Source organism: Elephantulus edwardii, unplaced genomic scaffold (genome assembly GCF_000299155.1).
Source record: "Elephantulus edwardii isolate Elephantulus edwardi_28Jun2011 unplaced genomic scaffold, EleEdw1.0 scaffold00139, whole genome shotgun sequence".
NCBI classification, from domain to species: domain Eukaryota; kingdom Metazoa; phylum Chordata; class Mammalia; order Macroscelidea; family Macroscelididae; genus Elephantulus; species Elephantulus edwardii.
Genome location: NW_006399889.1, coordinates 2,027,414 through 2,049,779, shown reverse-complemented (window position 1 = coordinate 2,049,779; position 22,366 = coordinate 2,027,414). Strand labels below are relative to the sequence as shown.

Here is a 22,366-nt window from a genome sequence, read left to right as displayed (position 1 = left end):
CCAAACCTTTGATATCTAGGAAACCCTATGCACAACAGCCCTAAACCCTGACCGATCCTGTGCCAATCTTATTGTCTCTGACACACTTACCCTGATTACCCCAGTCACTGAATCAATTGACCTCAAAGAGTCTTCCTCTCCTATACTGTCCCTTCATCTTCCCAAGCATGACGTCCTTCTCTAAGGATTGGTCCCTCCTTGCATCTTGTCCAAAGTATGTTAGACGAAGCTTCAGAATCCTTGCCTCCAAGGAGCAGCTTGGTTTAATCCTCTCTAGGATGAACCTGTTTATTTTCTTAGCAGTCCATGGTATATTCAATACTCTTCTCCAACACCACAGCTCAAAGGCATAAATTCTCTTTCTATCCTCCCTAGTTATTGTCTAGCTCTCTGATGCATAGCAATTAATTGCAAAGACTATGGTCTGTATCAGGCCCACTTTAGTCTCCAGAGTGACACCACTGCTCTTCAGTACTTCGGAGAGATCCCTAATAGCAGACTTTCTCATTGCAATACAACTTTTAATATCCTGGCTGCTGGTGCCAAGAGTGTTGACTGTGGAAACTTAAAGCTGTTAGCAATCTCAATCTCTTCATCATCCATCCTGATGCTGCCAATTGACCCAGTGGTGAGAATCTTTGTCTTCTTGATATTGAGCCTTAATCCATATTGCAGTACTTTTGACATTATTTTCTAAAATATATTTTTTGTTTGTCTGCTCCCTTTCTTCAGAGCTACTAAATACACAAATATTAAGTTGGTCCACAGCTTCAGTGATGGTTGCCACAACAGGTGTCTGCAAAGAGGGATGATGAAGATGGTGCAGGATTAGGCAATACTTCTTCCATTGGGCATAGGATTTTATTAAGTAAGAGCCTACTCAATGGCACATAACCCCAACAAGAAGATATCCATATTTATATACACCATAGCCCTGGAGAGGGTGAAATCAAGCTACTCCTTGGAGGCAAGGATTTTGAATCTCTGTCTCACATACTTTGGTCATATGGTCAGGAGGGACCCGTCCTTGGAGAAGGACATTGTGCTTTGAAGGGTGGAGGGACAATGCAGGAGAGAAAAACTCTGGTTGAGATGGATTGACTCAGTGAGTAGGATAATGGGATTAGGTCTGTTGCAGACATAATGAGATTGGCTTAGGACAGAGCAGGCTTCAGAGAGTATATAGGGTTGCTATGAGTCACAGTCTACTCACAACACATAATAAAAATGTAGCAAGCTACTAGTCAAGTGCACCTTAACCACGGAAGTGACAATTTAAGATTTTTTAAAGTTCTCTTTTTCCACAGGTTTTCCAAATTGCAGTGTGTTATTTGATTTCTTGATTGTTCTTTTTATGAGTTTTAACTGTGGACCCAAGTAAATTGGATCCTAGACAATAAAAATATTTTCTCTATTTACTTTGATGCTGTTTATTGGTTCGGTGGTAAGTGTTCTTGTTTTCTTTATGTTGGAATATAATGTATACTGGAGGCTGTAGTGGTTTTTGTCATCAGTAAGTGCTTCCAGTCATCTTCACTTTTGGGATGGGAAAAAAAAAAAGACGGTGTCATCTGTATGTCACAGGTTATTAATCAGTCTTCCTCCTGTCCTGAAGCTGCATTCTTCTTCAGCTAGTCCAGTTCCCTGGATTCTCTGCTCAGCATATGATTGAATACACTTACCAGGCACTATTTCTTCCAATATTTTAGGTGATTTTTTTATCAAGCTTCAACAGTTTCCTCATGTGCATACATGTGGTGCCATTCCTTAACAGAATACCCATGGAGACTATTTGCAGATCTCCAGCATTCCTTCTGTTTGTATCTCTCTTCTACGTTACTCTGCCTGGTGAAGTCTACCTACGTCATTGCCTTTCCTGACCCTCAGCTCCATCTCCTCAAATTAAGAAGTCTGTTTTATTTCACTTGGAGTCCCCTCCTTGTTCTGTGGTTTGGAAATGTTTTCAATGTATATTAGATAACAACCCAACATCAGTCCCAAACTAACTAAATCTTACTGCTTTCCCTTCTCTCATGGATCACTAGACTACGTTGTTTTGTTGTTTTTTGTCGAATGTACCAGGAAGCATCATTTTGTGTTTATTTCAGGCAGGATAAATATGATCCTTGTTACTCTTGACAAAAAAAATAAATTAAAAGTTACTTAATATTCTATTAAAATACAAAGATATACATACATGGTTACATTGAGTCTATGCATGCTTTTATGGACAAATAAATATAATAAATATTGCATCTCAGACACTTAATATTTTGAAGTAGTTTTCATAAGTGTCATTATGAGATATTTTCCTATTTTGCCAAGAGGAGTAATTTTTAAGATAAATTTATACATTTAGAATTATTATTATTATTCTACCTCTTCTCAAAATAGAATTTCAAATGTCCAACTGGAGTCCTGGTTGCATAGTGACTAAACAAAAGACTGACATCCAAACTCACCAGTCACTCTGTGGAAAAAAGATGTAGACGTCTGCTTCCATAAAGATTTTCAGTCAGGGAAGTTCTATATAGTAACTATGAGTTAAAATTGACAGCAACAGAATTTAAGTGCATGTTTTATTGACAAAATAGCAATACAGTAAAATAAATGTAATAAAGACATCTAAATAAAAGTAATATAGTACAGACTGAAATGGAAAATAAGGATGAGAAGGAAAGAAAAAGCAGGAAGTCGTAATAGTGCCAATTTAAACACAATCTAATTGAAAGTGAAATTAGAATTCGGGTATTTTGGCTTTCAAATCTACCAACTGTGATTAGTTATGTCCTTCTCCTTATTGGAATAACAAAGGAAATAAAGAGGAACCAACATGTGTTGCTTGTCTGCCGTGTATAACACAACAAAAGCCCTTGTTGTCCTTGCTGTTGTGTGTTGTGGAGTCAGAATCAACCCAGAGCGGACCCTCTAGGAGGTTTTCAGAGGTAATACATAAGCATGGGAGAAGACTGCTAACCTTTCTCCCATAGAGCAGCTGGTGAATTCGAACTACATACCTTTGGGTTGACAGCGGGGCTCCTTACCACTAGGCCACCAGGTCTAGTAGTGTTCTGTTTTATTTTTCTCCTCATCCCTTGTGATATTCGCTGGGGACAGGCAAGATTTGGGCATGATTTCTATCATATGAACTGGAACACACATCTCAGCAGCTCCCACGTCCAAGTCCAATCTGACTAACCTACAAAGACCATGGCTTCTTGCATTACTTCTACGATTCAAATTAAATCCCTTCCAGGGCTGCCTGGAAACATAACACTGGGTAACATAACACTGAAACAAAAGGGGGCTTCATTGCCTGTGGAGTACACTTAAGGAGCTCTAGTGACCCGGTAGCTAACGCGTTGTGTTACTAACTGTAAGGTCAATGGCATGGATTCACCAACTGCTTTGCAGATGGATGGGGAGTCTTCAATAATTTACAGCCTTGCAACCCAATGAAGGTTATTATGCATTAGAATCAACTCAATTGCAATGTGTATGTAGTACATTAGACCATCGAAAGTCAGAAAAGGGAAGGGGACAGGCTGGTAACTCTATCTGTATCTTTCTGATGGACCCTCTCAAGGGGTTCCACACCTGTCTGGAAGTCATCCCTCATGACTAAGCATCTCCACGATGCCCAGGTCAGTCAGACCAACTTGCATTTGCTTGCATTTCCTTTCTTCTTGTTCCACTCACTCCCTCCTCTTGTCTTGGGATTAGACTTCCATGTAATGTTTTTGCACATAAGACTTGTAGACTCTATCTTCTGGGGAATCTAAGCTTAGATAGAAATAGATATTGGTGAGGTTTTCCAAGAATAAGGGACCATATGAAAACAACAGAAAGAGGACAGGCATGCTGGGGCCCAGCACTGACAAACATGATCCCTGACTGCCTCTGCAACCTGAGCTGGTCCAGGCTTCTCCACACCTGAAACTGCTCTTGCCATTCTCTCTGCATTGTCCACCTCTTACTGCCCATATCCACCAAATGAAATAGAATACATGTTAACTAATGTCCTACGTGGCCTGTATCTCCAAGAACATTGTTGTTAAGTGCTGTCCAGTGCTCTATGACTCGTAGCAACCCTATGAACAATACATCTGAACTCTGTCCTAACATATGCTCTCCTTACCATCTCTGACACATTCAAATCCACCATTACAGTCACTGTGTCAACCCATCTCATTACGGGTCTTCCCCTCCTTCCCTGGCCCTCCAACTTTCTAAGAATGACGTCTTTTTCCAAGGACTGGTCCCTCCTAACAACAAGTCCAAAGCATGTGAGATGCAGTTTCACTATCCTTGCCTGTAAGGAGCACCCTGGTTGTGCCTTTTCCAAGGCATTCATGTTTGTCCTTTGAGCAGTCCATGGGAGAGTCAATACTTTTCTCCTGTACGACAACTCAAAGGCACTGAGTCTTTTTCGGTCATCCTTGCTCATTGTTTTAACTTTCAGATGCACAGTGAGTAATTGAAAAGATCATGGTTTTGATCAGGTGCACCTCAATCTTCAAATTGGTACCTTTGTTCTTTAGCACTTTAGAGAGTTCCCTGACAGCAAACCTTCCCAATGCAATAAATCTTTTGATTTCCTGGCTGCTGGTGCCAAGAGTGTTGATTGTGGATCCAAGCAAGATAAAGTCATTGACTCTATTTCTATTTCTTTCTATTATTTCTATTTCTTTCTATTTCTATTTCTTTATTTCTTCTCCATCTATCATGATGCTGTCTATAGGCCTAGTAGTCGACATCTCCTGATGTTGAGATGTAACACATATTGAAGGCTATAGTCTTTAATCTTCTGCAGGAAGAACTTCAAATCCTCCTCATTTCAGCAAGCAAGATTGTGTCATCTGCACAAAGCAGGTTACTGTTGAGTCTTCCTCTGATCCTGATACCACGTTCTTTTTGATATAGTCTAGCTTCCTAAATGATTCGTTCTGCTTTTGGATGGAATAATAGGTATGGAGAAAGGACACATCCTTGACACATATCCTTCCTAATTTTGAACAACGCAGTGTCCCATTGCTCTGTTTAGACAACAGCCTTTTGGTCTAGATATATGTTTGAATGAGCACAATTAAGTATCCTTTGATTTCCATTCATTTCAATGTCAACCATAGTTTGCTATGATCCTCAATCAAATGTGTTTGCATAGTCAGTAAAAACCATAAATAGACATCCTTCTGCTATTCTCTGCTTTATCCAAGATCCATACAACATCAGCAATGATACCCCTCATTCCATAGCTTCTTCTAAATCCAGCTGAATTTTCTAGCAGTTCTCTATCAATGTACTGGTGTAATAATTGTTGAATGATCTTCAGCAATATTTTACTTGAATATATTAATGATTTTGTTTTATAATTTTAACATTCTGTTTGATCACATTTTTGTGAATAGGAACAAATGTGGATTTCTTCTAGTTGGTTGGCTAGGTAGTTTTCCTTTTTCCTCCAAATTTCCTGGCATATCTTGGTAAGCATACACAGGGCTGCATCTATTTGTTGAAACACGCCAATAGGTATCCCAACAATTGCTGGACCCTTATTTATTTATTTAATGCTTTAAATGGCTTCCTTCATCTCCATTGGTTCTTGGTCATATACTACTTTCTGAAATGGTTCTGTGTCTGCTAATTTTTTTTTTTTTTGTAAGGTGACTCCTTCTGTTTCCAGTCAGAAAACAATAGTCATTTTGAAAGACATTCTGTTTATTCCTCAAGTTCTACCCCAAAATCTACCAAGTTTTTGAAGCCAAAAGTCATCTCTCTTTTCTATGCTATCCACACCATTTGTTTTCAAGCCACATTTGTCACACACTTTGTGTTGGCTTGTTTTAAGGAGCTCTCGTAGGGAGTTCTGGCGGCCTAGTTGATAGGAAGTAGCACTACAAACCCAAAGGCAGAGCATTACTTATAGTTTGTATCCATCCACCAGTGGTTCCAGGGAGAAAGATGAGCCATCTCCTTCTATGCGATTTACAGCCTTAGAAACAAGTGGATGGTCAGCTTAAGCTGGTTCTGACTCGATGGCTGTGGCTGCTAACCAATAGATCATAAGGGGAAGGCCCTCTATGAGGTGGATTGATTCAGTGACTGGGATAATCGGGATGGGAGTGTCAGAGACAGTGTGATTGGCACAGGACAGAGCAGAGTTTAGGGCTGTTGTACATAGGGTCGCTATGAGTCACAAGCGACTCGACGGCACATAACAACAACAACAACAACAACAACAACAACAGCAACAGCTGCTTCAAGGAGAAAGATGAGCAATCTCTCATAAAGAAGCCAATGGAAGCTCACCCTGAGTTAGAATTGGCTCAATGGCACTAGGCTTTCTTTTCTGTTTGCTTTGCCTTGTATTGCAAATGATTTCTGCAAGTGATGTCACCCTTCATCAGCAAGATTTAAAGCTCCTGGAGGGCAGGGGCTGTGATGATGTATCTTTTCGTTTTTTGCAAAGCTTGTCATAGAGTGATACACATAGTAGGTATTCTGCTAATGTTAGAGCCATTTTGAAATCTACTTGTAAAACAAGCCAACGTGTTATCTACATTCCTTAAATTATTATTATTGAATTCTTTTATAAAACTCACCAGTATGTCCAGAATGTTCTGAGTGCCCTATTCAAGGTCACATTCACATGACTCACCCTGCTTTGAACCTGTTAACACTTTAATGTAGGGAGTGATTTTCTCAATGACTTATGAATTCTGAAGAGAATCCAATCAGATAATGTGGGGTAAAGCTTCTCCCTCCCTGGACCATGATAAGAAGAAAAATGAAGGAGGAAGCTGTTCATTCATTCAATGAATATTTCTTGAGCATTACTCTGTGCCAAGCACTGTGAGGATCATAGAGTTTAAAAATTATAAAACCTGAAAGCAGCAGTAGGACCACCAAGAGGCTAAGCTTTTCTCCTCCAACACCCCTCAGCTTGATGTTTAGATAGTTGCTTTTCACATTCCTAAACTGCACACACTGTCATCCAGGTAATTTCAAAGAATCTTTAGGCGTCAGGAAGTAAGGAAGAAATGGGAAAAGGACATGAAACAACCATTAACACAAGTGCTGAGCACACAGATCCTATAAAAATTATATAAGCTTGGCATATTCATAAACGGTACCTTAATTGTCTTAAATTTTTGATTCTGGGAAATCTTTTGAGCCCCTCATTACACAACATGACTGAGCAGGTTTTCATCTCTTCCTTTTTTTAAAAAAAAATTTCCATTGACATCTTCTGGAGGAAAATGCAGCATGATATGCTTTTTCAGAGCTCATTTGCCTTTTTGTCTTAAGCTGTGTCCCTGGCTACAAACGAGCCTCCTACGTCCCCTCTCCCAGAACTAGGGAGGCTCCTTCAAAATCCCTAACAGGCAGCCCTGTGGCGAGATGGGAGGGAAGGGAAGGGAGGGAGGAAGGGCGGGAGGAAGGGAGAGAGAGGTAGAGGGTGTCTGTGAGGCATACATGTGGTACAGACAGGGAGATCAGAACGCGAACAGAACAGGCAGTGTGATTATATGTTTCTCGTAAGTATGTTAGCCCTCTGGGGAACTAAGCTCTCCAGTCCACTTGAAGAGGAAAAGTAGATTTGGGAAGGTGGAAAGGGTCAGCTCCTGACTGACTTCTTCCTCGGTTGTGATAAGGGCATCTGCTGGTCTCCAGTAACTGCCCAGCACCTCGTGGTCAGCCTCAGCTCCCTGGCTCCCTGATATTTGATTTTGCAAAAGGGACACACCTTTCTGCAGGAAAGAAGACACTGACCAGCTTGCAATCGGTAGGTTGTGATATTCAGCATGTTTATGCAGCAGAATTGCTGAGAGCTGCAGAGAGAGAGGGGGTGGCTCGGGCTGGTTGATTTATCTGCAAGAGGGAATGTTTATATTTGTAATTGTCAGTTAGCAGAAGAGTTGCAGCCTAGGCTATGGGAGCAGTTCAAAACTGGGTGTCCTTGGAGCTTTCATGTGTATGTGTATGAGTGTGTGTATGCGTGTGTACATATGTGTGTGTGTGTGTGTGTGTGTAAATGTGATGTGGTTTCTGTTCGTGCCACACAGTGAAATTAGGCAGGGCTCACCTTTAAATAACCTGCAGCTTCCGTATTTTCCCTTTCATTTCCCCCAAAGCACCATTCCCACTACCTTCTTCCTGACATCCCCCTGACCTCCCCACCCCATGTGGCATGTGGCCTATCCTCACCTTGAGCCTTTCCCACCCTAAGTCTGAATTTCCGGCTGGTTTGCTGCAGGTATTTGTGGATGCTTTGCAGTCACCCAGGACTCAGGCAAAAGGATTCTGCAGGAGGGCTTGTGCATGGGAATCGGAGACCATGGCAGTACAGCTGGTGCCAGACTCTGCTCTCAGCCTGCTGATGGTGAGTGCTGGGGCGGAGGTGGGCGCCTGGGCAGCGCCTGTCTCCAGCCTCTGCCTGTACTGTGGGCTGCTCTCATTTGAGCTGCTACGATGGCTGCAGATATGTTAAAAATTGCTGCTTTATCCTGCAGGCTCTTTTGAAATGATTTTTTGGGTAAGAGTATCAGCCATGACAAAGCACTCCCAGGGAAAAGAGGCGTTCAAGTTGCCATTTTAGAAACTTGTTGCTTTTATGCTATTTTGAGAGACGTGCTTGCAAACAGGTGCTAAGAGCCCCTTGAAATAGATTACCACTGACGCCTCCCCATAGCACACAGCATCCTATCTCCCTTGTCTTTTGAATCTAAATTGAAGTAATCATGTTTGTTTCCTTACATTTTCTCATAGCAACTGTGGATTTTTATTTTTTTTTACCCCACAGGTTGATTGAATAGGATCTTCTTTCTTAGGTAGCCACATGACTACTCAGATTCCCCAATAAAGTGATCAGGGAGGTCACTGTGACCTCTATGACATTTGGATATTGGGCTGTGAGGGAAGTTTACTTCCAAGCTGTGCTTGACCAGGAGACATTGACAGGGCATTTTGGAGTTTATCAATGTATGAACTGTTGCCCTACTCATGTAGTTCTGGTTGTAATCATGCTATGGAGACATTGCTCCTGACAGGTTAAGGCAAGCATGGGAAGTGGCACCATCTTGCTCTGACCTCACTGAGTTTCACCTAGCTCCAGGCTCCGAGCGAGCTGGACTCTGCTGTTCCTTTGCACCCTCCCACCTCTTCCCCCACAGGAACTCACAGGCCAGGGTGAGAATGTCCAGAGTAGCCTGCATCAGACTTGGCATGCGAATGCTCCTAACATTAACACTGGGTGCTGGGGGCGGGGGGGAGGGAAGGTGTATAAACAAGGCGTAAGTGCTTCTGCTGTGAATATTGATCAGTGCTTTCTGACTGGGAAGGGGAAATGCAGCTTTGGGAGGCCTGAGCAGTTTATTCAGAAGATGAGGAGAGGAAGCCTGTGATGTGTCCTGCCTTTCGAATGGGGAGCCGGCGTCGATGCAGAGGGACCTGTATTCTCGCTTTATGGTTTCACAGAAGTAATTTATTGTTGTTGTTAGTTTCTGTGGAGTTGATCTGGTTCATAATAACCCTCTGCAGAACAGAATAAGATCCTTTTGAGCCCTTTGCCATCCTTAGTCTCCATCATGACTATGTTCAGTCGCTGTGATAGTCCGTCATCTGGCCCATATGTTTCTTTGAAACACTTGAGATATTTTCTCACCTCAGATAACTTCTAGTTTCAGAGGACAACAAAGATTAAGAAGGAATGGGAGGTGGTTTCTGAAACAGTTGCTCTTTACACCTCTTCCTTCTCTCACGGAATCGAATTGTCTTATGATATTTCTCCCTACCTGTCGACAAGTGATTGCAAAGTGTTTTGTGAGGGGCAAATACAAAAGCACCAGTGACTCTGTGGAGCTAGAAGGGTCCTGAGACTTCTGGGAAACGGAGACTCTGGGCTGCATGCAAAATATATGCACATGCTATTATCTAATAGGGAGCTCTGGTGGCAAAGTGCATGGAGAGTTGCATTATCAACATAAAGATGATGTTTCTCTGGCTAGTTTGAAGCCACCGACAGCTCCTCAGGAGAAAGATGGACAGTCTTTCCCAGTATGATTTACAGCTTTTGAAAGCCCACTAGAGGGGCAGCCACAAGTTGGTTCTGACTCAATGGTAATGAGTATTAGCTAACGTTGAAACAAGGCCTGCATTGTGTTACTAAAGAGTCTACACACCTAGAGGTGTCTGCTCCAAGTCTACCGTGCACTTTGGTGGCCGGTGGAGAGAACACTCAGATGGGCATATATTTGTTTCCCTTGGAGGCTCTAAATGTAAACCTTTGGTACCCAAACGGAAAGCTGCGCAGGGTCCCAGATCAGCCTCCCTATTCGGTTTTCAGCTGTTCCGCCCCTCCATGCTCAGAGCCTCCTGTTTCGGCCTCAATGGTTTCTGGGCAGTCTCTGTGCCCAGACTTCACCCTTCGTTGTCATTGGCCTAGGCACTCAGCTCTCTCCCTCACATGAACCTCCAGCCTGGATGAATCCAGGACAAGGTATACCAGATAGCATAAGTCAGTCACAAAATGTATAATTATGATTAAAAAAGCCATGAAAAAAGCTAAAGAAAGGTTTACATGCAAATAGAAACAATATCGTAGGGTTAACAGGGATGAGAAGGAAAGGAGAGGGGAGTTATAATGATAAATAGGTAAGTTGAGTGGAGGGAAAGAGTTTGATAGATATTGTAATCAATGTAATACATTAATCAATAGTAACTAATGTTCTGAAGCAATATGTCTGTGAGTGATTGAATGAAAAGCCAGTATGATTTTCAAACTCATAATAAAAAATTACATACATTTAAAAGAAAAGGATGACATATGTGGCTCTCTCAGAAGTGGAGAAACAGCTCTTATTACCATGATGGACCTCAGATCAGAAGAACTGGAGCTCTGTGGTCGTAGGGTTGGCGGACATGTTTTGGCTTATGTTTAGCCAGGAAATATTTCCCCTGTAGACTCCGTTACTTTTCTTTGAAAACTCTTTTCTTTTTTCAGGGGAAAAAACCCAGAGTAATTGCTTTAATGACATACTACATGATCCTTAGAATTTCTAAGCATGTTGAAGAGGAAAGAAGGGTGGGGGAATGAGGCCATTAAAAATAGGTGTGAGGTCAGACAGGAAGCTGTAAACATGCTTGTTTATGAAGAGATCAGCCAGCCAACCTGTTCTCAGGGTTTAGGGAGCCTCTGGCCCCTATGAGAGCAGCATATAACAGAAGAACAGAGTCTCTGGGGAGGCTGCTATCATGGGGTGGGTAACACTCTAATCCATGCTGTAGACTCTTTGCAGAGGACTACAGGAAAGTGGAAAGCTCATTGTGTCTCAGCCTTGCTTTTTGGTCACATGGAATCCAAATGTTGCACCTAATTTTGACTCTGAAAGGCTCAAGGTGGCACACATTTATTTTGGGATGAAAGTGGAAACTGAGTCTGGAGTTCCGGAGGCCTGGGATCCATGCCCAGCTTTGCTACAGTGATCACAGTTGGAGATGGTGCAACCTCTCTGTGCCTCTTAATTTTGCATCCCATAATAAATCACTAGCACAATCAGGGTGAATTCACTTAAAAATTATTAATAAAAGAAATGGACACTTGGAATGATCTCTTTATTTTTAGATCCATACTAGTTACCAACAAGCTGATTCTAAGCCACCGCGTCCCCACATATGTCGGAGTACAGCTGTGCTCTGTGGGTTTTCAGTGGCTGACTCTCTGGATGTACATCTCCAGGCCTTTTCCTGTTGCCTTATTTTGGTGTTTTCTAATTGAGGGTGTTGTAGTAATCTCTAAGCTCCTTCTCAGCTCTATTAAACACAGGTGGCTCAGTGAGTAAGGAGTTGCACTGCCAGCTCAAAGGCAGGTGGTTTGAAAGCACCAGTTCTCTGCAGGAGAAGGATGGACAATCTCCTCCCACACGACTTACAGACTCTGACAACCTGCTGAAGTGTCAGCAATGAGTCAGTTCTGACTTGACAGCGTGTAACAACAAATACAGATTGAGATTCTTGGAATGTTGTTTCCAGCAGCTCTTCTTGGTCGTCCTCTAATTCTGTCCCCCAGCAGACCCACCCCTCAGTATCTGGTCCTTCTTTCCAACCTAGCGCATAAACAACTCGAATGTATTCGTTGGACAAGAGCCTACAGGGGCCTTTCCAAGCTGATGCTAGGTTTTGGCTGTCTAGGAAGGGTCTGGTATCGTGATCTGACCCATGACTGTCTTAAGGTAAGAAGGCTAGGCTTTTAATTATTTATTAGTGATTTTTAACATTGATATATGTTTATGAGAAATGTTGTTGTTGTTGTTAGTTGTCATCAAGGGGGATTCTAAACCATGTTGACCTCTTATTAGCAAAGTGAAACTATCCACTGGGGCTTTAAAAGCTTTGGCTTTTTGGAAGCAGATTGCTGGGTTTGCCTTCTGAGGTGTGTCTGGATGGGTTTGAACTTCCAGACTTTAGACTAGTAGTACAGCGTTGAACCTTTTGTGCCTCCTCAGGGACTCATTGTTCCATTCAAACTGAAGTATCTTAAATGACCAAGAGAAGGTGGACCAGGAAAGACAGCCAGGGGTTGTGGCATCAATGACCTCACATGCCTTAGAAAAACCAGCCTCCGCCACCTTCTCAGAAATTTCAGGAAGCATGGAAAGATGTTGCTGTGTTCATCATGCAGTTGGGAGCCTTCAGCTTGATGTGATTAATTATAGCACAGGAAGCTCTTGGCTATGTGTAATTTATTGCAGTCATGTGAATTTGTGGAAAACTGCAAGAAATGAGATGTGATAGAGCCAGGAATTTATTGATCCTTTCTTTAATGACAAGCTAGGGATGCATAAACACGGGGCTATGATGATGAAATTTTGACTATTGGATTCTGAAAGATCTTTGGGAATGCTCAATTGAGACGTCTTCAAGTGTTTGCTCATCTGTATGTTAGCTAATCCATCATATGTTGTTTTTGTTAACTAATGTAATATTTGTTTATTTTTCTGCAAAATATATATACATAAATTATTTCACTGAATCCATTCAACAGTGCTATTTTTTTTTTAAGTCAAGAATACAGATAGAATTTGGCCACTTGTCAGTGGTCACAGTTCGATGAACAGAGCTCTGGTTGCCTAGTGGTAAGAAGCTGTGCCACAATACCGAAGGCCTTTGGTTCAAATCTACCATCTGCTTTTCGGGTGAAGGATGGACATTCTCCTCCCTTGCAATTTACTGTCTCTGAAAGCTCACTGGATGGTCAGTTATGGGTCAGTTCTAACTCAATGGCGCACAACAATGAGACAAATTCTCAAATTCTCATTCCTCTGACTGTCAAAGGGCGCTTCCATGGCTTAGCAGTAGGGAATTGCACTGCCACCCAAAGGCATACCGTTCAAATCCACCAGGGTCTCAGTGGGAGAAGGATGTGCAATTTCTTCCGTGCTATTTATTGCCTCTGAAAATCTTCTGATGGGTCAGCTCATGGTACATAACAAAACCAACAACTGACTCTCAAACCATTGCTTTCTTTGATGCCACAGCAATGCTCAAGAATTTGATGCTTTCAGGACCTACTAGCACTGTTGATCAACCCCTTAATGGAGCCTCACCTCTGAGCCATTCTGTAGTTTCCCCATTTCTAAAGGGGTAATCCTATCCTCTGGGGAGCTCTGGTGGCCTAGTGGTAAGGAGTTGTGCTGCCAACCCAAATGCATGTGATTTGAATCCACCTTGGGTGAAAGATGGCCAATCTCCTCCTGTGCAACTAACAGCCTCTGAAAAACCACTGGGGTGTCAGCTGTGAGAGGATTTTAACTCTACAACACATAACAGCAATGGTCATCCTATCATCAACGAACCTGGTGGCATAATAGTTAAAATATTCTACTATTCTACTGGTAACTGAAATGTTGACAGTTCTAACCTATCAGCATGGCAGTCTGCTCTGTCAAGACTACAGACTTGGACACCCTTGCTCACCCTACTCTTTCATATAATGCTGGTGAGATTAGAATGGACTTGATAGCTGTGGATTTGAGGTTTTTGGTTTTTAATCCTATCACCTGTCCTTTCCTATGTTGACAAGTAAAATAAAATATGGACCCCACTAAGTCTGGGTTGAGATGTTTTGATTTGATCCTAACAAGAATCATTTTTGTATTCAGAAAAGATTTGTCAGACTTTCAACGCTCTTTGTTCTTGCACTCTATTTTGAGGACATGCCAATGTAAGTTTTACAATAGAAAAATAAATATATACAAACTCTTTCACAACACTGAGAAATTAGTGCAGGATTATTCTCCATGGATGAAGGATTTGAATTGGCTTACCCTAAAGTTCTTTCCTTCCCAACTTCTGATTTTACATTTCTGGGATTCTTTTAAATAGACGAATCCCTCTAGTCTATTTTGAATAGATTCCAATTGATAACCTGCTGTTCTATTATTTATCTCTCTCATTTCATTTCATTATAGTTTCTTCTTTCCTCAGCCATTTTTCTCATTTGGGAATTTTCCTTTTTTAATTAACTAGCAAATATTTACTGAGTATTTACTCTGTAAAAGAATACAAGACAGTGGCTGGCTTTAATGAACTTATAATGTAATTGGAGAGACAAGATCAAGATACATGGGAATGATAACAGGGAGAGGTTTACAGATCTGCTTCGGAGAATCACACACAGACTATAATAAGATTTTTATTGTTGTTAAGTGTCACTGAAGTAACTCTGACCCATTGTAACCCCCTGTACAACACAAAAAAACCCTGATTCATCTTAACCCATCCTCACAATTACTGCTATGTTGGCATCCACTGTTACAGTCCTTGTATCAAACCGTCTCATTAAGGGTCTTCCACTGTTTTTGGCTGTCCCTCTACCAATCATTATGTCCTTCTCCAGGGACTGCCCCTTTCTGATTATATACGTGAAGTATGTGAGATCAAGTTTCATTACCCAAGGAGCATTCCCACTGCACTTCGTTCAAGATAGATTTGTTTGTATTTTTGGAATCCCTTAGTACATTTGATAATTAAACCCCTAAGTGAGTCTTAGGGGTGCTCTGATTTCAATAGGCCTGTGGTTGTCAGAATGTGCCCAGATGCTTTTGTGGAGAAACTATCTGTTAAAATCTACACAAGATGCTGAGAATGCGGAGAGATTATTGAGTAGAGAGACAGGATTTCAAGTGAAGAAAGTAGCTAAATGACAATGAAATCTGGACTGGAGCTACAATGTTGAATAACAATAAAGATTAGACCCCTCAGCTATAGTCCTGAATATAAGTGGTTCAAATCCACCAGCTGCTTCATAGGAGGATGGGCAATCTCTTCCTTTGTGATTGTTGTTGTTGTATACCATAGGGTAGGCAGTGACCCATACCTGACCCTCTAGAGGGTTTCAGAGGCATTTAATCACACGGGAGGAGATTGTCCATCCTTCTCCCATGGAGCAGCTAGCTGGTGGCCTCCAACCATGTGCCTTCGTGATTGCAGCACAGCTTCTTGCCACTAGACCACCAGAGCTCCCTCACATGAGACTACTGCCCCTGAAAATGCACTGGAGGGTCAGCTATGGGTTGGTTCTGACTTGACAGTGCTCAACAGCAACAACAATAGCAGACTGTATTTGGGAGATGATAAGAGAGCTGTGTTGGATCATCAGTTCCTGTGGGTGGTAGAGAGTTATATGATGAAAAGGGTAGGTTGCAATGTGCTCAAAGTACTAGCTCTATTGTTGTTGTTGTTGTTGTTAGGTGCCATTAAGTCGTAGACAACTCAGAGTGGCCCTATGAATGAAAGGCCCGAGCACTGTTCATAGAGTTTCCGGAGGCAAGCCATTTCGAAAGTGGATTCCACTCCTGCTTCCAGGCTTGTTTTACCTGGGAAGCTCCACCAAACACTGTCCACCATGGGTAATTATTATTACATTTGGCACATCAGTGTCACAGTGTTCAGCATCACAGCAACCACAAGTTACCTCTGTACAGAAGTGCACAGACCAGTGCTATACCACCTACTAGAATGTTTGACAAAAAAAAAAAAAAACAACACAACAATTTAAACAAGGCCTGAGGACCGCAGATTAAAATTGCCCACCTTAGTAGCATAACTTTCTGTCCACTAGGCCAACGTAGCTCTATGTTGTTGTTATTGTTGTTAGATGCCATCGAGTAGTATTACCATCACCTAATTTTCCACTAAATTTGACACTTGACAAGTCTCTTCAGCATGTCTAATATAAGGCTATGGCTTTAAATTCAGATCCTAATTGACAAATGTCATAGAATAAAAATTAGTTTTGTTTTGAGGAATCTTTTTCTTGAATTAACAAAAATAGTCTTTATGGTCTCTCTAAGAGCTTGTGTATCTTTTGTTTCACTGGGAGCTTTTAATAGGCCAACTAGGTCAAACAGCATATCTTTTTATTTTAAAGCAGACTGAGATCGGAGAAGTTAAATTGTTTTCCCTATGATGATCAAGGGAACTCTGGCAGCCTGGTGGTAAGGAGCTGTGCTTTCAACCCAAAGTTGTGCTGTTTAAACCCACCAGCTGCTCTGTGGGAGAAAGTCGAACAATTTTCTCTTATGCAATTTACTGCCTCGGAAAGCTGCTGGAAGGTCTGCTATGAGTTGATGTGACAATCCCAAACACAACATCATGACCTTAATCTGTGATGATCTCCACGAGGTTTGAATGTGTGGTTGAAGAAGCTGTGCTGCAATGCTGAAGGCAGACAGTTCGAGTCTAACAGCCGCTCTGTGGGAGAAGAATGGGCAATCTCCTTCCATGTGATCTATTGCCTCTGAAAAGCTGCAGGAAGGTCATCTATGGGTCAGTTCAGACTCCACGGCACTCAACAACAACATGAACATTTCAATAGAAACTACACGAGTTTCTGGGTTAGGTTTTTTTGGTTGTTTCATCGCTTAAGTAACAAGTTCCTTTACTTCATTGGAACATGTTGTTGTTGTTGTTGTTGTTATGTGCTGTTGAGTCACCTGAGACTCATAGCGACACTATGTACAACAGCCCTAAACTCTGCTCTCTCCTGTGCCAATCGCACTGTCTCCAACACTCCCATCCCAATTACCCCCGTCACTGAATCAATCCACCTCATAGAGGGCCTTCTCCTCCTGCGCCGTCACTCCACCCTCCCAAGCATGATGTCCCTCTCCAAGGACCGGTCCCTCCTTACAACATGCCTCAGAATCCTTGCCTCCAAGGAGCCTCCCGGTTTAACCCTTTCCAGGATGAATCTGTTTGTTTTCCTAGCAGTCCATGGTATTCTCAGTACTCTTCTCTAGCACCGCAGCTCAAAGGCATCAGTTCTCCTTCTGTCCTCCTTGATCATTGTTCAACTGTCTGATGCATAAAAAGTTAAATTGTGAGATTTTGTAGCCTAATGGTTAATCTTAAAGAGCAGCTTTACTATCCTTATGTTTTACAGAGACAGAAATGAATAAAGCTAGACATACTGTCCATGGTGGAAATTTCTGGAGAAAAAATATTTTTAAGAATGTCCTTAATACTCTATGGGCTCTAGGGCAAGATGAAAGTTTCTATTTCCTGACTCCTGGCTTCCTCCTGCACCCAGTGGGGCCATTGACACCGCACATAGACAACCTAACCTACAACTTTAACCATTCCCATCACCCAAGTTCAGGCTGCCCTTTGACTATTGTACAAACATAGCTAGCTATGCTGGCGTAATAAAGCTAGAAAGACTCGTATTTAGGAGCCAACTCAGGATCATGGGCAGAACCTATTTACGTCCTAGGAACCGGAAGTGTGGCCAAGGAGATGGCGTGGACTCCAAGTGGAGTCTGTGTACAATGCCCTGTGGGTTCACCGTCTCCTTGCTGTGTATGTTGGGGTGTGGCCAGAGGCATTCAGAAAGTGGCCCAGGACAGGGGCCATGGGAACTTGAGTCTAAGAGTGACTCCACTTGTGTTTCTAGTTTAAAAGCTAGGATTATTGTGAAAAAGTCTTTTTGAAATAGTAATGCTATTAATATATCTCTATTTGTACCATTTTATCTCTATTTGTAGCTAAAATCCTTTTCCAGGGAAGTATAGGAAGGATTCTCAGAAGGCAAAATGGTCCACATTTTGATGGTAGGCTTACATCCTATACACGACAAAAACAATTACAGAACTCCTACAAAACCAGTCAGGGACACAAAGCATCACTGAGGCCGAGTCACATGTTTAGTGTTTCACATCACAGAAATAAATGGAAAAGCCCAATTGGTCTGAATATTCTAGGTTGAACAAACCTCACTATTTGTAAAATGGAATAATACTAGTTACTTTCTATGAACTTAGAGAAATGATGAAAGTTATACAAGTGTTCAGGTCTTACATTCAGAGGGTTGCTACGAGTCATCTATGACTCGATGACAATTAACAACAACAACAATGACGAGAAAGCTCTGTTGGCCTAAGAATAGAAAATTATGCTACCAAGCCAAAGGTACTGGTTTTAATTGCTTTTGAACAAACTTTCTTTTAAGTGATATAGCACTGCTCTGTCCATTCGCTGTACAGAGGAAACTCGTGGTTGCTGTGATGCTAAACACTGTGACACTGACATGTCAAATGCAATAATGGTTACCCATGGTGGGCAGTATTTGGTGGAGCTTTCCAATTAAAATAAGCTTGGAAGCAGGAATGACATCCTCTTATGAAATAGCTCACCTCCAGAAACTCTATGACCATGGAGAAATGATGAAAGTTATACAAGTGTTAAGGTCTTTCGTTCATAGGGTTGCTATGTGTCGTCTGTGACTCGACAGCACTTAACAACAACATAGTACCTTTGGGGTAACTGTTTAGATAAAGCCTGAAATATGCTTAGCTCTGTCCCTGACTCAACGGAAATGCACGGTAATATTATCAGTTGCTTGTTTTATTTTAAAACAATATCAAGTGATCATTCACCTAAAATTTGCCACATTGGTTTCCAGAATGAGCCAATATCTACCTACATGAAAAGAAAAAAAGTCCAGCTATATCTTTTTGCATGACAGTCGCTGGAACATCATTGATCTCGCTGGGCAATCAGGCTGGGATTTTAGAAAAATAGTTGGTCCCAGGGTCATTCCAACTATTCCAGACAGGGGCAAATTTAAATTTGCATTCCAGTTTGGATTACTAGCAAAATTTTCTTACTCTCTAAAGGGAGGTGACTGAAATATGGACTGCAATATGTTCCCTCTGGCAAACGTAAAATGCCTGCCATCCAGGTTTGCTACACATGATTGGGCGGCTATTAGTGCATCTCTGTTAAAAATTAATTGTATGGTTACTTTGCAAAGCTTACTCGTGGTTTCTGGAGCATATGTTGCTGGTGCAGGTAGCAGTTTCCCATCGACTTCGATGCCAACTCTGAAGTCTAATGGAACATATGGTAGTCAGCCTGGTGGTAATCAGAGGTCCTGGAAACATGCTGGACTAAGACCATGCCGTGCATGTGGAGTGAGGAGACTGAACTTCAATGTCAAGGTAACACTGGCCTGCAACTCCTGTTGCATTGTAATGAAGGTACTTTATAACCCTAGGGATTGAAATCTTTGTATCACAGTCGAGACTTGGAGAAGTAATTTCCTGAGCTGCAGATCCAATTCAGTCTCCCTAAGCAATACCAAGTACACCCATGGTTTTAGCTGCCATCCGTATGCTAATGACTCTCAAATCTTATCTTTAGCTCAGACCTTGCCTCTAAGCTCTTGAAGCTACCAATCTTGATACTTATCGGAATTATATGCCTGCTTGTCCCACAAGTACCTCAAACTCAACTGACCCCAAAAAGGATTTATGCGTGGCCTGATGTACCAGGTCACGTCTGACTCTTTTCTCTCCCCATCCATCTTGTCCAGTTTGCTGCCAGGTCATGCTGCATTTAATCTCCAGGTTTTCCTCTAACCCTGTTCCTGCTCCCCACTCCCCCTTCCCCAGCCTTAGGTCAGGCCTATCTCCTCCTGTTCCTGAGCTCTCTGCTGGAACCTCTTACCTGTTCTTCCTACTATTAGTCTCTTCACACTTGTTTGCTCATTATACTCTTCCCGAGTGACCTTTTTAAAATGAAGGTCTAGTTTCTCTTCCTAAGATCTTCCATGTACTCCTGATTATGCATATGTTAAACTCAACACTTTTTAATATAGCACTTTGCTTCAGGATGTCTGCCCAGCCTCGTCTCCCACCCTTACATCCTTCAGCAGTGTTTATTTCTATCCTCTACACATGCCTTGCTGCCTGAAGCCTACATGCTCTCTACACAAGTGAACTGCTACTTGTCCCACATGTCCACCTTCTCCTTTCTTGTGACAGTTCAGACCATGGGATGAAGTGCTGCCCCATCCTACACCACCTTGACAATCACTGCTGGCCTTGAGCCCTTGGATGCAGCTAGTGTGTCAGTCCAAAAAGTGTTTTCCTGGGTTAATTTTGGGTTTTATTGGGTTTTGTGGATCTATTTTCTATTAAGCAGGATGCTCTTCTCCAGGGACTCTAGTCCTTCCTGATAATACATCCAAAATATACATGGTGAAGTTACATCATCCTTGCTCTAAGAAGCATTCTGTACTTCTTCCAAGGCAGATGTTTTTCATTGCTGACAGAAGCTGGCGATCTGGGGTACACACACACACACACACACACACACACACACACACACACACACTTAAAGCTAAGAGTTAAGTTATGGTGCTATGCAAAATACCAGCAAAGTCACTCATACATTCCAAAGAGCTGTAGTGGCCTAGTGGTAAGGAGATGCACAGCTAACCTGAAAGGTACGCAGTTCAAATCTACCAGCGGCTCATGGAGGGAGGGGTTGGTAGAAAGGACATTAGCCTGAATGCGGGGGCCGGGGGCGGGGGGAGGAGGAGGATTTTCATCTACAAATAGGACGAAAAGTGGGAGCAGAAGAGGGTCTATCTGACGAGAGCTCACACTGGAACATGGCGTGAGCTGTAGGCACTCAGAAGTCCCTGTGTTTGTGGATGGAGACTGGTTCGTTTGACGTGGTGGCGATCAGCAGAGTAACACTAGGGTTCACTGGAAAGAATGTCCATATGGAATTGACTGCAATCAGCCAGGTGGGAGGTGAAGATACAGCGTAGTAGTGGCTGTGAGGAAGGAGAGGAGCTGAATGGACCCAAGGACTGTTCTGAAGGACTGCGTGATAGATCGGTCATAGGGAATCGGGCGCACATGTGGTCAATCAAGTCCAAACTACACAGGTTTGAAGTGTTGTACTGCAGAGAGGAGTGATATATACAGAAAACGTAAGTCCGAGAGAGCTACTTTGAAGAATAGGCTGTGATGAGGTTTGGCCCCCCAAATTGAAGGCTTTTGCCAGAAAATGTGTCTGCTGGGCGGTCAGAGATACAACCGAATCACAGGCCAGGGATGAGATTTACAGGGGTGGATCTGAGAGTCAGACAAGGACCAGAATCCTGAGGGGGAAAAAAATGCAAAGAGAGCAAAAAAGAAATTGCTAAGCCTGAGAGAGAGAGGTATCCTAACAGCATGGTTGAAGCTAATTCACATTACCCAGTGTTAGAAAGCAATACTGTGTAAGACCATTATTGTAGAACGTGTATGAGGATCCAAGGGGGGAAGGGTGAGAGCAGAGGGGTGAGGATGGGTGGGGTGTTGGTCACACCCCACACAATCCTAGGGTCACACAATTTGATGGGTAGAGGGAGAGGTGGGAAAAGGAAATGGGAAAGATCCAGTGTGAAAAACAATGTATATGAGTGTTGTAAGTAAACCAGCATAAATTAAAAATTTTATTAAATATAAAAGAAAGCAACATCTGTGAAAGATCAATGTTGTCTTGACTTTAGAATTCTTTTTTCTCACAATGAGTATAACTTGTGGGTCCCTGGTAGAAGTCTCAAGGATTTTCTATGTGTAGGTTAAATACAATTCCTCTGAAGACTCTCAGCTTCCACTAAAACATACCTGTGCTAGTAGCTATGTATGTAAACTATTATTAAATGGTACAAAGCAGCTGTATGGGCATATTGTGTTTGTATCTTCCAGTTACTACTGATATGTGATCAATTACTCCAAATTTCATGGCTTCAACCATTTTATCATGCTCACTGAATCTACAGGTCAGAAATTTACAAGGCTGCAGAAGGAATCTACTCCCTATGTGTGTGTTTGTCATGGTGGCTTGCATGTTGCGAGGTTTCTGAAGGCTGTGCTGCTGATACTTCCTATAGCAAAAGGCACACCCTTTTGGACAGATTTTAGCAGAGCTTCCAGACTAAAAGGAAAGGCCTGGTGATCTACTTTTGTAATTTGGGCAATGAAATGTCTGTGGATAAGAATAGATGATTGTTTGACACAGTGCTTGA

At 42.2% G+C, this 22,366-nt stretch overlaps 1 protein-coding gene across 1 annotated transcript in view; it reads left to right on the top strand.

Moving 5' to 3' along the window:
* The first annotated feature begins 7,574 nt into the window (after positions 1-7,574).
* Positions 7,575-22,366, top strand: part of FRMD4A (FERM domain containing 4A) — an 852,768-nt gene continuing 837,976 nt past the window's right edge. The window contains exons 1-2 of the mRNA XM_006894277.1: positions 7,575-7,786; positions 8,258-8,383. Coding sequence (XP_006894339.1) covers positions 8,339-8,383 — 45 coding nt within the window. The 5' untranslated portion in view covers positions 7,575-7,786; positions 8,258-8,338. The remainder of the gene's footprint in view (positions 7,787-8,257; positions 8,384-22,366) is intronic.